Source organism: Hydractinia symbiolongicarpus, chromosome 8 (genome assembly GCF_029227915.1).
Source record: "Hydractinia symbiolongicarpus strain clone_291-10 chromosome 8, HSymV2.1, whole genome shotgun sequence".
Taxonomy (NCBI): domain Eukaryota; kingdom Metazoa; phylum Cnidaria; class Hydrozoa; order Anthoathecata; family Hydractiniidae; genus Hydractinia; species Hydractinia symbiolongicarpus.
Window position 1 is genome coordinate 5,282,966 of NC_079882.1, and position 11,772 is coordinate 5,294,737.

An 11,772-nucleotide genomic window follows, 5' to 3' on the forward strand; every position below is an offset into this window, starting at 1 on the left:
AGCATTAACACGGAAAAAAGTAAACAAAACGCGAAAAATAAGTGAAACTAACTTTTATGTTTTCAAGAATTCTATGTTGCAGCTACAACAAAAAACTGTGATGTTTACACGATATTCGATTTTAAAAAAACATTAAAAATTAAAACTACTTTATTTTAGACAAAAATTGGCACAGTTAATAAAAAAAGTATGCTGAAAATGATGATCACATCAAAATTTTGATTTTTTGTCAATTAAATGCCGTTCAAGACCATAAACGTTTCAATCGCAAGACTTTCAACCATAAATGATAGGCTGTATTTTTTGTTAGCAATTTCATTTAAAATGTAAGTTTATTATGACACGTTTCGTTTTGTTTGCGTTTATTGTAAGATATAATGTCACTTGTGTGCTTTATCTTCAGAGCTTCATGCACCAAACCTCTTAAAATGTTTGACACAATAACACAACAAATTAGCAGGTTGTCATCAAATATTTTGGTAGCGAGCGGAAATTCTTAGAGCCCCCAGGGCTTCTTGTTTTTGTTTAAATAGGATATATATATATAACATTTTTTGTGGTATCTTCGTCAATCTGATTTTTATTCACATGGAGTTGTGGTTGTTGTCAGCTAGCCAGCTAGCTATCTCTGGCTAATAAATAAAAGTAGCCAACAAAATTTTTAAATGTATAATCTTCTTAATGCAGTTAGGTAAGTAGCCTTTTTACACATGATTTATTTGTATTGACAGGCTTTATGATGTGTTTTTATTCGAACTGGCAACGGATTTTGCAAACTTAATCTGCAAAATAAAATTGTTGAGTGATTTTTTAAATGGGACGGGGGTACCGATAAGCCATTTCCTGTGTTCTTATTTAAACTGCAGTTATGAGCCTGTCTTTGTTATGACGAGTTTTTATTTCAGCTAAAGTTTCCGGAAAGTTATTTTTCAAAACATATTGCACCCGAAACACTTTAATGTTTTGTGCAATTCACTCAATTTACGACATAAAGCATATCTGTACTAAAGCGTTCCACCTGGATGTGTGGTACAGTTTACGGCACTTATTAAGCACTCCTCCGATTGTTCAACCCCGGTCACACAGTTATTTGTTTGACAGTAGATTTAGTTAGTAAAGAAAGGTCAACATATGATAAAGGTATCTTAGTTACAACTTAAATTAAATTAGCAATCTCTGTCCCGCTAAATAAGAATTATTAAACGGTTGTTTGTAGTTGTGGGGTCAGCAGCAAAAGAAAGTTTATATTTTAAATTTTGTTGTCTGATCATCAAAAACTACTTCTAAACAAATAGTAAAGTTTTTTGCCATCACAATCTTATTCAAAAATTATTGGAAGAACTGCTTTAACCACATGCAATGTTTTACCACCTTTTTATATTAAATCCACGCACTTTGAATGTGCCAATGTTGAATTTCATGGACCTTAATGGGCCGTCACGTTAATTGCTCCACAATGCGGACACCGCAGAAACTGCGATTAGGGCATTTCAAACATTCTTCACCCACCCTACACATCTGTCTATGCGAACTTTCACAGCTTTTCGACTGCGGAGCTTTCGTCAGGCGATGCTGTTTTGCCTTTTCGAGAAATGGCCAAAAATATTATGTCCAGGATTGTAATAGAAAATTCTCAAAAATTTTTCTGTTTGAAAAACGCACGAGAAGTCAGCTGTTACTGTTTGCTACTACCATATCTTGTCTGATAAACTGACAACATTTGCCTGTTAGCAATTATAAATTACTCTGCAAGATGTCCGAAATATAGCTACGGCAAAACCATTTCGAACAAAGAAAATTAAGTCTTTATCTTTTGGTCTACTTACATCTGTTATCGGCAACGAACTGAAAAATGTAAACATTGAAGATTTATGAGTCGGCTTCAAGTTAAGGCTAATCTGGCCTTTTTATTCAGATGGACCAAACTTTTTTTTCTGTGAATAAACTTTCCAGGACTTACCTTCACTTTTCATGTTCGAAAGAGACAGAAATTGCAATGTGTATTATTCTCAGTGACAATCAATGATTCATGTTAAGTTTGCAAGATGTGATAATTAGTTGAATATTTCTGGATTAAAAAACACAAATTTTTTTTAAAAAAAAAAAAAAAGAATGACTTGATACTGGGATTTTCTTAGTATTAATTCTGAAATTTTTTGGGACGGAAACTGAAGAATTTGAATTCAAGAAAATATTTTTTAGTCATATGTTCAACCCTTTCATTATCTGCCACCCAGGGCGGCTGATCTTAATTACCATTTTTTTATACTTTAGATTGTTTTTCAGACTTAAAGCAATATAAAGCTTAGAATTTTCTTAAATTTTTGACCAATGAAAATCTTCTGTTTATGGCTGGTATGGTTTGTTCTTATAAAAAGGCCTACTAAACGTAATCTATTGCATTCGTACGTGAAAAGTTGTTTTTAAATAGGTTGGCTAGGATTTTTTATAATTCTAAGTAAAAACGCAAATTTAACGAATATATTTTCTCGTTTAATAAAAATACAAGGTGCTTCATTACAGTCAACAAAATCAATACCGGGTCTGTAAATGTTCTTGTTTAACATACCTGGACGTTTTATGTTCAAGCCATTTTGTGTGTGCGTTTGATCTTGTGTCTTTTATATGGTTTTGCTGACGTTTTAGCAGGAGCTTTTGCTGCAGGTTTGACTGCTGGTTTCATTGCAGGTTTCGTTGCAGGTTGCGTTGCAGGTTTTGCTGCAGGTTGCGTTGCAGGTTTTGCTGCAGGTTGCGTTGCAGGTTTCGCTGCAGGTTTCCCAGAAGATTGTGTAGCTGGGTTTTTAGCTTCCTTGGCATCATTTTTACTAGTATCTTCCACCAAGATATTCTTCATTGATGCACTATCTATGCTATCATCTCCTAATTTTGTAATTTCTAGTGGTCCCTTGTAGGGACCAGACATAACAGAGATCTTTGAAGAAAACAGCTTAACTTCCATTCCCGCTGGTACCTTCATTGACATAACTTTCTCTACGGTCAGTTTTTTAACACCTTTATCATCCTTTAACTCGACAAACTTTACAGGGGTTTCAGATAAGAACTTATCGCCAAGTTGTTGACAATAACCTTGGAATTCTTCTTGTTCGCAAACAGTAACCATGTCAGCTGCGTTTTGATCAGGAGAGGTGGTTGCAATAATCTGTTTCCATTTATGAGCAGAGATATCTTTCAACGTTATATCACCATAGAATGGACCAGCCACCTTAGATTTTCCTTCATTTATAAGAGTAACTTGCATTCCAGAAGGAACGCTTATAGATTCAAGCTTTGTCATTTTTATGCCATGAAAACTTTCTTTATCGAGTCCTTGTTGCGTGTCTTTTGCTTCAATCATATCACACCAAGCGTTACCTAAAAACATAGATGTGATTCTTTAACTCAAGACGAAGAACTGATTTGGTCAAAGTTGGTGGTAATGAATACATGTATTTGTTTCCTGAGACCAACTGTTTTCTCAAATTTCGCAACCTTTATGTTTCACAAGTAAGTACTCCATCTCTAAATATCGCAGATATATTTTATACGCTATACTGGGGGAGGGATGGGATGGCGTTGATTCCACCACTAACTCACTTTTAATATGAACTCCTAAAATACTAGCCTAAATACTGGACCTAAATCACGATGACCATAATATTTATATATTTGGCAACTTTTGATAAAATGTTTTTCAACTTTAGTGGTTACTATGTTTGTCCTCACCCTACCGCATTGTCCTAAAAGGTAGTATTACAAACAGAAACCATTTCGGAAACGATTTTCATGCGCAAGAAAATTCATAATGGTCAGCGGTAAAAATACATGTCCTTAGAATAATGAAGACGTCATAGCAAAGTAGCTAAAGTTGAAGATTTACATAAATATTTCCAATTTTTAGCGCCGAATCCTATTCGAAAATAATTTTTTTCAAACAACACCATCTAACAAGCTGCCAGGGCCATTATTAGGGCTAAAATATTCATTATTTTTTTAAAAAAAACGAAAAATAACTTAAAATCTCTTTCAAACTATCCCTTTGACGTGAGCAAATCTTTAGCCTTGTCAATCATTTTTTATGATGTTCCTGCCAGGTTTCATCAACATAACTTAAATAATTCCAAACCTGAGTAGGTGGTTAAATCTACCACCTCCAGCGCCCACTTTTAGCGCCCACCCACGCAGGATATTTGATAATCAAAGCTCATTATAAATAAAGCTAGGTATTTAAAATATGAAGAGTCGGTTGCGTTTACATTTAAATTAATCTTATTCCTACTCAAACATCACTTGTGGCCAAGACTGGCTCACTCACCTGTGCATATGCGAACAGTTGTGGCTAAGTCCATTTCCGATTCGTATATTTCAAGTGTGTTCAGTTTCACAAGTTCCTTGGCGGAGGAATACACTGCCAGTCCTTGGAATGGTCCAATCTCTGTTTTATCGACAGTCCCCTTTACAGCTAATCCTGGCGGAATAAACATTGACATTGTGTCTTTCCAATTTGAGAGGGTTTGTGTGCCTTCTTTCTAAACAAGGAGATATAAAGAAAGGTTTAGCCACAGTGTTTTTTTTGTAATAAACTTATGGCATGACTTAATTTGTCTATAATTTGTCAAATGATCATTTTTCAATATTAGTAAAAGAATGATAGTGTATTTCAGCCTTGAGATTGTATTACAGCTTGGTTTACAGATACAAAAAGGGGAAAAAGAAAACTTTGAAAAAATCCTTATGGTACCTTATCAACAAGTTGACAAAGTCCTTGGAGATATTGTTTTGAGCAGATTACTACACCATCTTGGTTAAACATTTTATCCATTTTCTTTGCCTCATTGTCAGCGTCAGCATTGATATCCATTCTCCTCAAATACTCGATAATTTCCATGTTATCTTCGGGTACTGAGTACAACTTGTAGATCGTGTATCTAGCAGACACACTTCCCATTGGATCTGCCAAGAAACCGAGTACCTTCTCATCTAGTACTTGGGCTTCCTTGATCAATTCGAAAAAATTGTCAGTTAAACCGCTCAATTTTTTGTAGTCGTAGTAGCACCCTGTTGCTTCCTGGCATAGTCCAGCCATCTCAGCTAACAGCAGTTGCTTTAATATTGAAAGTTTTAGATAGCCCTTTACCAATCCTAGACAGCGCTTAACATCCAAATCTTTTTTGGTTTTATCTGCATCAACAAACGGACCCACAAAGCAAAATTTTTCTATCTTTTCCTGGAGTTTACCAAAAATAGCAACATGACTAAAAGATAGTGTGAACAAGGCTGTAGCTTCTTCTTTATCAATTTTTACGAGACGTTGTCGAAATTTTGTCACCACTACTTGAAGAGTTTCAAAATACATTTTCACTCCAGCAACTTCAGTTTTCAATTCGTCAACTTGCATATCAGTGAGGACCCTAAAGAAGTTACATAATTACTGGTCCCAGTTTCCGTAGGCTGCAATGTCAATAGAATTAATATCACGCTCTTAACCGCAAAGTTTAAATGCATTTTGTTTTTAAAAGAAAAAAAAATGACAAAAATCAAATAATGAACCAACAAACAAAATACAATCTCTTTAATAATAGCCGTATTTTGTCTGTCTGTCCGCGAAAACCGCGTCCCGTTACAGAAACACGAAATGCGATATATGAAGGACGGGCGACCCCGTGGATTTTTCCACGGGTTAACGACTAGTCTCTATAATAATGCTGAGATAGAAAATGATGTTACGAAAACACGAATATTAAACGCGGTATATTTTTATCCACTTTGTTGCGACGGGTAAATATAATGGACGGGCGAACCTGTGGATTTTTCCACGGGCAACGACTAGTCTCTATTGTGATAGCCGTATTCCGTCTGTCTGTTTCTGCGCGAACCTCCCGCGGAGTTAGAAAACGATGTTACGGAAACACGAATATCAAATGCGATATATTTTTATCCACTTTGTTGCGACGGGTTAATAAAAAGGACGGGCGATCCCGTGAATTTTTCCACGGGCAACGACTACTCTCCATAATAATAGCCGTATTTTGTCTTTTTGTCCGCAAGAAAAGTGTCGTGCAACAGGCACACGAAATAGCGTGTAATTTAAAAACGGGCGATGCCGTGGATATTTCTACGGGTTAACAACTAGTCTATATTATAATACCCGTACATGTCTGTCTGTCTGTCACGCAAAATGGTAACCGCAGTAGTGAGACACACAAAATGCGGTAAATAAAGGTGGCATGTGGATTTATCCACGGGCCACCGACTAGTATTAATAATAAAATACGAAGTCAGCGTGTTTTCGAGTGTGAATGATAAAAAGAAACCGCATTTTAAACTTTTGCGAAAACTTATATTCTCAATGTCTATCTACAAAACATCGATCTATTATTTTTAATACTCATTCTAATACCCAATAATGCGTTGGGCAAAATACCTCACCCGGTATAATAACTAAAGATAGTAACTTGTTAATAACAGTTAATCGAATGTCCGTATGACTTCATTTCTTTGAAATAGAATTGCAATTGAGGTTTTTGCAGAGAATTTTTAAAATAGGGTACTCTTTTATGGAATGTCTTGATACATAAGCACTTGTATTACAATTAATTAGCCAAAATTATTTTTATTTTCTTAACAATATAATCCAGAAGAATTCATCTTGAGATCTGAATCAATCGTCAGACTTGACTCCAAAATCATTGCTGGTTAATTAATTTTAATGTGAGGACTTTTATCTTTCTATTTTTCGCACAGAAAGCAGAATTACAAATGTTTTGAGTATCCTATGACAATTACTGAGAAAGCTCTTTGCTCGAGTTAATTCTCCTGAAATCTTTTTTGTAATTATTTTATGAGAAACAAATCTAATTTTTCCCTGCTGATTTATCCAGTGCTAGCATTGTATTCGGGATATTCTACTGACTTTATTTTCGCAATTAATTCTCTTAATTCTCACGCAATTAATTCTCACAAAAGTTAACTTGCGTTAAAGAAGTAACAGAAGTTACAGCCGCGGTATTTTTGGCCCTATCACCTTTTCACAAAATTATAAGAAAAAGTTGGATAGCTATCTAAAAACGCTACTTCCATTCCTAAATAAGTTAATCTGTAATAGTTTATAATACGTATCTCACAAACTATATAGTTTAATTTTAAAGGCTGTGTTGCCCCCTCTCCCCTTCTTTGTTTGGTTACCTCTACTTTTCCATCACCATAGTTATTTGTTTAACTTTATATAGGATCCAAACCAATTTTGACACTATTACGATATTCAGTGCTGTGCTATTTATGTAAGAGAGCCGAGCTTCAGATATTCAACAGCCACTACACCCCACGTATGCAATTAGTGACAACGTCAAACAACCAAAATTTAATTGACGCTTCCTTATATATCTCCTAAATGCAAATCAGACAAAAAGAGATATATTATCTTAAATAATGTTTTTTTTTGAGATTATGTTATTTTGATGGCAGGTAAGCTTTATACACATAACTATTCTATTCATCTTTTTAACCTAATCAAGTGCGCATGTATTAACTAAAAGAAAATCAAAAATGTTCACGAAAACATCTCCAGTCAGGATAACATACGAGACCGCACCACTTGTTACAGAAACTGTGTGCTCCACAGTAAAACAACATTCGGTTTCTTACCTTGTGAACATATCTTCTTGTGATTCTGTAGTAGGTGCACCAAATATCTGCAACACAACTGTTATTATAGATAAAACAGAACCAACCATTGCTCCATATGGACCACCAATAACTACAGTGAGTGCAGTTAGGAGATTCAATGCACCTTAAAGGATAAATATTAGTTAACTCAATAGTTGAAGATTGTATTTCTGTCAAACCTCTTTATATTTAAGTCTTGGAGATAGTGAGTTTTGAAACCTTTGCGGTTTTTAACTTGTGTGAGCAAGGAACATTAAAATATATTAATTTTTGTACAATTGGATTTTGACCTTGCAGCTGATACAACAGCTTGCAAAGTCTAAAATCTTTTTATATTTACGTTTGGTTTGTTTGTTGGAGAAGGACTGACATCTTGTTCAAAATTTTATAGGTAAGAACAATATTTAAACGCCGAAAGGATTTTCTTAATTTAGAATTTATTCTTCACAAAACATAATAATATCAATAAAGCGTCTTCTTCTGCATCTTAATCCAAAGGGTTGAAAAAAGCGTCTCCTTAACATAGTTCCGTTGCATCCTCAACGAAAGAATTTGTTTTTATATCGAGTATGTTTTATACTTGGAAAAAGGTTCACAGGAAGTTTCCACGCTTTGTTTAAGCACTCAGATAACTTTAGCGAGGGGGGATGTCTTATAAAGGGGGAATGTCTTATAAAGTCTTATATATACTTTGGTTTTTAGGAGGACCTTTAATAAAGGAGGTGTTTAAAAGAAAAAGAGCGTTTATTTGAAGATTTACAGTAAATTTTTGGCACAAAGCTGTAGCTATGTAATATACTGAAATAAATAAACTTTGTAAAAAAAATTTAACATTTTATGTTAGCTGTTAATTTTTTTAAGGCAGCATGCAAATAGTCTAAATAAGAGAATTTGGTGTATAGATTTTTATGTAGGCGTTGCAAACTTTAAGTTTGGAGATATTTTCTGTAATCCTAATTTTTTTAGTTAGATTCAATGGATTCTTTCACGGGCATACAACTAGTTTAATAAAATTTCTTAGTGTAGAACTGCTGTAGGTGAAAGCAAATAACGTAAAATACCATCTAAGTAAGTATATGTAAATACGTTAAATATAGATATATATGTATATATCAGCATATTACTGAAGTGTTCAATGAAGTGTTCAATGAAGCAGATGGTGAAAATAATATGCATCAATAATTTCGACACAAACTTTGTTCTGCATGCTGTTATAGAATGCAAAGCCGTAAATAACGAAATTAATTAAATCTAGATTCCAAAGATGCCTGCCTGTCTGTCTGTGATTGTTTAAAAATAAAAACAAAGGCTAATTTTATAGGTTTCGGTGTTAAGTGTCAAAAAGGGATAAAGATAACGCAGTAGCATATATCACAACTTACCTACAGTAATGTAGTACCAATTCTTTGATTTTATACCTTTGACCAGATCTGGTAAACCTTTAGTTACTCCAGTAGCAACAGCATTTGCAATGTTTGCACCATCCCTAGCATCAAAATTGTCGAATCCCTTTGTCAGGTCAGTTTTCTTCATTTTCAACAAATTTATTGTTTCCGGCTTTGCATTTATCACACCGGCTTTGTTTAATTCATTTGCTGTTTTTGTCTCTTTATCGTTATTTTCCAGATTCTTCACCATCGTTTTGCTTTCTTCCAGCTTTTTTTTATTATCCTCAGCATTCTTTGTAAAGACAGCCGACAATAGCGTTGCAAAAAAAAGAAGAATTATTAGCCGATTCATTTTTTGCTTTTAGCTACCTCCCAAGTTTCATATTATATGGCAGAAAAAAAATCGAAAGAAGTATAAATTTGTTTACAAATATTGTCTACGTATAAATCAGTGATGCATTTTGTTTGCTCTTTACTGCGTGAACAGCATGTCGAATCAAAATCATGTTTATTATTTGTTCTTAATTTTGCTAATAAGATACTTTTTTTATGCAAAAAAAATCTAAGCTGGCTGACCTTAAGAAAAGAAAGAAAAAATCTATCTACCTAAAGAGGGTGTGGAGGATGAAAAATTTAATTTATTGATTTATTACAATTGTTTGCCAAGGCTTGGTATGATCAAACAGGGTTCTAAAGTGGCCCTAGTGCAGTTTTTATTTGAGCTACGGAAGGCGTGCAAGCATAGCTGGTCAACTAGACAACCGCCTTAGATTTAATTCTACTCTCGTGCTAAACGCTACTCAGACAGCGATGATTCATACCTTTCGTTAGTTTATGGAATTGAATTATTTTAGCTACGAAATAAGTGCAAGCAGAAAAACCACAAAACCAGAGAAAATGCCCATAATGAAAGTAAAAAAATAATAAAATTTGGGCAATTATCTAAATATACCTAATCGGTAAGAAAAGTCTGTAAAAAGTGATCAAATTGTGGCTCACTATTGAACGACCAAAAATTTTTATTTGTTTTATTTAGCGACCATCTTCTTTTACCAACTTTTTACCAACCAAGCAAGAATGTTTTTCTTTAATTTTGGTTTTATCATTTTATCATTTTACTATTTAATGCAGTAAAACCTCCTAAGAGGTAGTTTAATTTTTTATTTGAAAAGTTTAAAACAAGAATGTGCTGCAATTACTATATATAATAAACTTAAAGAGAAAAAATGTTGGTAAAAATAAAAAAGTGACCAAATTTTTAACAAATTTTTTTAGTCTGCTTTTTTGTACTGATATATAAATCAGACTAAATCTGATATATTTTTAGACCAATATTTCTCAGCACTAAGTTAAACGCACTTGTTCAAATTTAGTGCTGAAGAAGAACATGGGTATATAAACAACAAAAAATTTAGCTGAGGCTCAACGTTGCTTTAGTATGCGTATATTACAGATTTTGTCCACATATAAGAACTCTCAATACGCGCTTATTGTTGCTGACGTCAGCATGGCCAGTTTACTTATCTCTCGAGGTCCGGTGTCACCGTAAAAACATACTCCCCTAAAATTTTACTCCCCAGTTATAATTTACTAGAAAATAAGTACTCCCCAGTACTTATTGCCCAGGATATTGATACTCCCGGGAGTATCTATTTACCAGAAAATTATTACTCTTCGCAGAAACTTTTTAATCCCCTATCTTAATAAATAAAAAATGACGATTTTTATGCTGTTTATAAAAAGAATTTATTAAGAGAACTTACAGTGGACTACCGAAAGAGTTAAAAATTCGGTGGGGTGGGTCTGGCTTCTCTTTTTCAGTGGGACCATTAAAATCTAAATAATAGATTATTAGAGCTTTAAATAATAGAAAAACAAACTTTTGACCTTGATCTTAAGAACTTATCGGATAAAGCAAATAATAGTATTTTGTTGTAGATAAAATAAACGTTTGAGTTTAAAAATGTATCAAACAAAATGAAACTAACTGGAGCTTGACACCCTAGAAAAATATAGAAACAGAACTGAAAAATCGATAAAAAAAGCTATAAAAATTATAAATAAAGAAAGCTCGCGCATTCGAATTTGCAATGGAATGTCTTCATGAGAGTTAGTTTTACTGGGAAAAAAGCACTCCTCCATTTGTAAAAAGTAATTTCAAGGAAGTAATAATTTCCGTGTGGGAGTAATAATTTCCTGGGAAATTAACACTCCAGGGGGGGAGGAGTAATTTTTTTCAGGGAGTAATTATTTACGGTTACACCGGCATAAAGTGCGCTAGTGGAGTTGTCTAAACGCTGCTTAGCCGTTAGAGGATAGCTAACGCTTTCTTCATACTTTGATGACGAGTTGTAAGACTTTGAAATTAATTACGTTTAAAGAATCTATACAAATATATTTGCATTTATTCGCATGTAATTAAAAAATACATTCGATCAGTTGCATAAACATACAAACATCAATCTTGATTTAATTTTTCATTTTAATAACAAGGTGTTTAGATCTCACTTACAATGTTTTTCTACGCTTTTAAGTTTTTATTAAAAACTTCGAAATAAGATGACACAGACCTTAAGGTGTACAAACATTTAATCCGACTATGTCACAGAATCACGTGAATCTATTGCCCAATTCTCTATTTGGGTGGCCTGTATAGTTTTACAAAGAACTTCCAAGAGGAATGGTAAGTAAGTAGATTATATAAATAAACGTTTTGCCTTAA

General features: G+C 33.7%; 1 protein-coding gene across 1 annotated transcript; it reads right to left on the bottom strand.

Annotated features, from left to right (window-relative positions):
• Positions 1-2,468: 2,468 nt before the first annotated feature.
• LOC130654661 (uncharacterized) lies at positions 2,469-9,438 on the bottom strand. The gene is made up of 5 exons (XM_057457273.1): positions 9,045-9,438; positions 7,642-7,786; positions 4,739-5,408; positions 4,313-4,526; positions 2,469-3,372 (listed from the first exon to the last, which is right to left on the bottom strand). Exons 1-5 carry the CDS (start codon positions 9,400-9,402, stop codon positions 2,585-2,587), a joined length of 2,175 nt encoding a protein of 724 aa, XP_057313256.1. The 5' UTR covers positions 9,403-9,438; the 3' UTR covers positions 2,469-2,584.
• Between the last annotated feature and the right edge of the window lie 2,334 nt (positions 9,439-11,772).